This window comes from Dama dama, unplaced genomic scaffold (assembly GCF_033118175.1).
Source record: "Dama dama isolate Ldn47 unplaced genomic scaffold, ASM3311817v1 ptg000183l, whole genome shotgun sequence".
Taxonomy (NCBI): domain Eukaryota; kingdom Metazoa; phylum Chordata; class Mammalia; order Artiodactyla; family Cervidae; genus Dama; species Dama dama.
In genome coordinates this window covers 956,009-958,872 of record NW_026870983.1, presented here as the reverse complement: position 1 = coordinate 958,872, position 2,864 = coordinate 956,009, and the positions used below count along the sequence as shown (strand labels likewise).

The following is a 2,864-nucleotide window of genomic DNA, read 5'->3' as shown; positions in this document are numbered from 1 at the left end:
ACAGGATGAGAAGAAATTTGTGAGGGCACATGTTGAGAAGCCGTGTGCACATGAGGCTCACACACCACTGGGCAAGCTGCACCCCTTCCTTCCTGGGAATACTAGTCAGTCGCAGGTGGTCATTTCCTTCTTGGGGTCATCCAGCACAACCCAAAGCGTGCATTTGTCTGCCTCATCCACATCACCATGTTAAAACTGAAGCCTGGGTATTACATCTGGGGAGGTGTCAATTAGTCCTCGAATTGAAACAAGACAGTGCCAAGTAGCGCCAGAGCAATTGTATGTATTCAGCGCATTCTCACAGTTGAGGACGGGGCTTTTAGACTGGAGACTAGAAAACTGAGGAGAGCTAGATGAAGATTGAGAAAAGGAGGTGGGATCGAAAAGGTTTCTCATAAGTGGCCCAGAATTGAATGGCTTTCAAGGTGCATTTCCTGCTACCAGTTGTAGGACGAAAGGGAAATTATTCTCAGTTCCACAGCCTAATTATCATGGATGGATTTGAGGCAAGAAAACGAAAAGTAGTTAATAATGTAACATGAGACAGACTCGAAGGAAAGGCTGAAACCCGGCTGTGGGGCAAGGTTTGGAGGAGACACACTCTCCCTGTCATGTGGCCCATCTGTGTTGGTGTAGAGAGATGAGGATGGCAGATGAGTTCAGCGGGCTCTTTGGGATGATGAAAAATGCCTCATTTCTGCCAGCAAATCAACAGAGCTGCTCTGCATCCAACATCAAAGGTTTCAGGATGAGGCTTTGTGATGCTATGGCTGGGGGAAGGCTGCCATTGGCTGGGGAACGGACTTACTGATGTCATAATCATAAGGGTGTGGTCCCCTACATATATGGGTGTTCAGGGGCTCTGGAGCAGGCCACTGGGAGTCTTCAAAATGACCAGGGTTGCCTCACTGGCCCAGCCCAGATGGGGCAGCCATGGCCTCCGAGGAGCTGTATGAGGTTGAAAGGATCATTGACAAGAGGCAAAACAAGAAAGGGAAGACGGAGTATGTGGTTCAGTGGAAAGGCTATGGCAGGGAGGATGCCACATGGGAGCCAGAGCAGCACCTGGTGAACTGTGAGGAGTGCATCCACGACTTTAACTGGCAGCACACCGGGAAGCAGAAGGAGGGCACCCTCACTAGAGCCAAGTGGACCTCCCCAAACAATGGCCAGAATCAGATCTCCAGATCCACCAACAGCAGCTTCTCCAAGGCCGCCCCCAAGGCCCTAGTGGTGGGCAAGGAGCACGAGGCCAAGAGCAGCCCGCTGTTTACTGCCAGCCAGAAGTTCCAGGAGAGCTCTGCACGGGGCCTGGCCACCTACAAGAACATGGACCTGGCCCGGTTGGGCAACAGGATTCTCGTGCCCAAGAGCCCCATAAAGAGTGGGACTGTGCTGGACAGCTTTCAGGACGAGAGCCCCGAGAATCCGGACCCCATGGAGCAGGGGCCGGAAGACACAGTGGCCCCAGAGGCGGCGGCCGAGAAGTGGATCGGGGCCCTACTGAGCCTGGGGGCGGAGCAGGTGATGATGAGGAGCCGGCCCTGGATACACCCATTGTTGCCACAGGCGTCGGGCCCCGTGAAGGCCGCCATGGCCACAGGGCTGGCCATGAAAGGAAATGGCACGTCCGATTTGGTGGACGCACTGCCAGTCAACTGCACGAGGCTGCTGCAGACGTCAGTCATGGGCATGAAAGCTGGGAAGAAGTTCATGAAGGACAGGCGAGACCAGCCCTTTAACAAGCAGCTGCGCTTCAGTGTGCGGCAGAGGGAGAGCGCCTACAGGTACCGGGACATTGTGGTCCAGAAGCAGGACGGCTTCACCCACATCCTGCTATCCACCAAGTCATCCGAGAACAACTCGCTGAACCCGGAGGTGGTGGAGGAGCTGCAGAGCGCGCTGAGCATGGCCAACGCCTACGACAGCAAGCTGGTGTTGCTCAGCGCCGTGGGCAGTGTCTTCTGCTGCAGCCTGGACTTCCTCTACTTCATCCAGCGCCTGCCAGATGACCGCAAGAGGGAGAGCGCCACAATGGCCGAGGCCATCAGAAACTTCGTGAACACCTTCATCCAGTTCAAGAAGCCTATTGTCGTAGCTGTGAATGGCCCAGCCATTGGGCTAGGGGCATCCATCCTGCCTCTCTGTGATGTGGTCTGGGCCAACGAAAAGGCATGGTTCTAGACGCCCTATACCACCTTCGGACAGAGTCCAGACGGCTGTTCCACCGTCATGTTCCCCAAGATTATGGGAGGAGCATCTACCAACGAAATGCTGTTCAGAGGGCGGAAGCTAACAGCACAGGAGGCGTGCAGCAAAGGGCTGGTCTCCCAGGTGTTCTGGCTTGGGACCTTCACCCAGGAAGTCATGGTTCGCATCAAGGAGCTCACCTCTTGCAACCGTGTCGTGCTGGAGGAATCCAAGGCCCTTGTGCACTGCAACATGAGGCTGAAGCTAGAGCGGGCCAATGAGCGGGAGTGTGAGGTGCTCAAGAAGATATGGGGCTCCGCGCAGGGCATCGACTCCATGCTCAAGTACCTGAAGAGCAAGATGGACGGTTTCTGACTGTCCAGCCGCCCGACCTCACCAGGGTGCATGGTGCCGGACCTCACGGCCTGGGCCAGGCTCCTACCGAGCTCCCTCTGGGAAGCAGGACTTGAGACAGACAAGCTATTTTTTGCCAAGGAGTTCTGAGGTAATGTAGCTGTAAAATAAATAACTACAAAACTCCTTTGTTGAAACGTCATTGGTTTATACTTAATACACACGAGTATAAAAGTATAATGGTGAGCTCTGGCCTGCTCCTTGAGGCTCTCATTCTTGTCATCTTCGGCTAGGAATGTGTATATATAAAGATATTTTCT

The 2,864-nt window shown here is 54.2% G+C and overlaps 1 protein-coding gene across 1 annotated transcript; it reads left to right on the top strand.

The window, feature by feature from the left end:
- Nucleotides 1-933: 933 nt before the first annotated feature.
- Nucleotides 934-2,565, top strand: LOC133053720 (chromodomain Y-like protein). Its single transcript, XM_061138241.1, is given in 1 exon segment — nucleotides 934-2,565. A coding segment is annotated over 1 exon segment (1,632 nt).
- The last annotated feature ends 299 nt before the right edge of the window (nucleotides 2,566-2,864 follow it).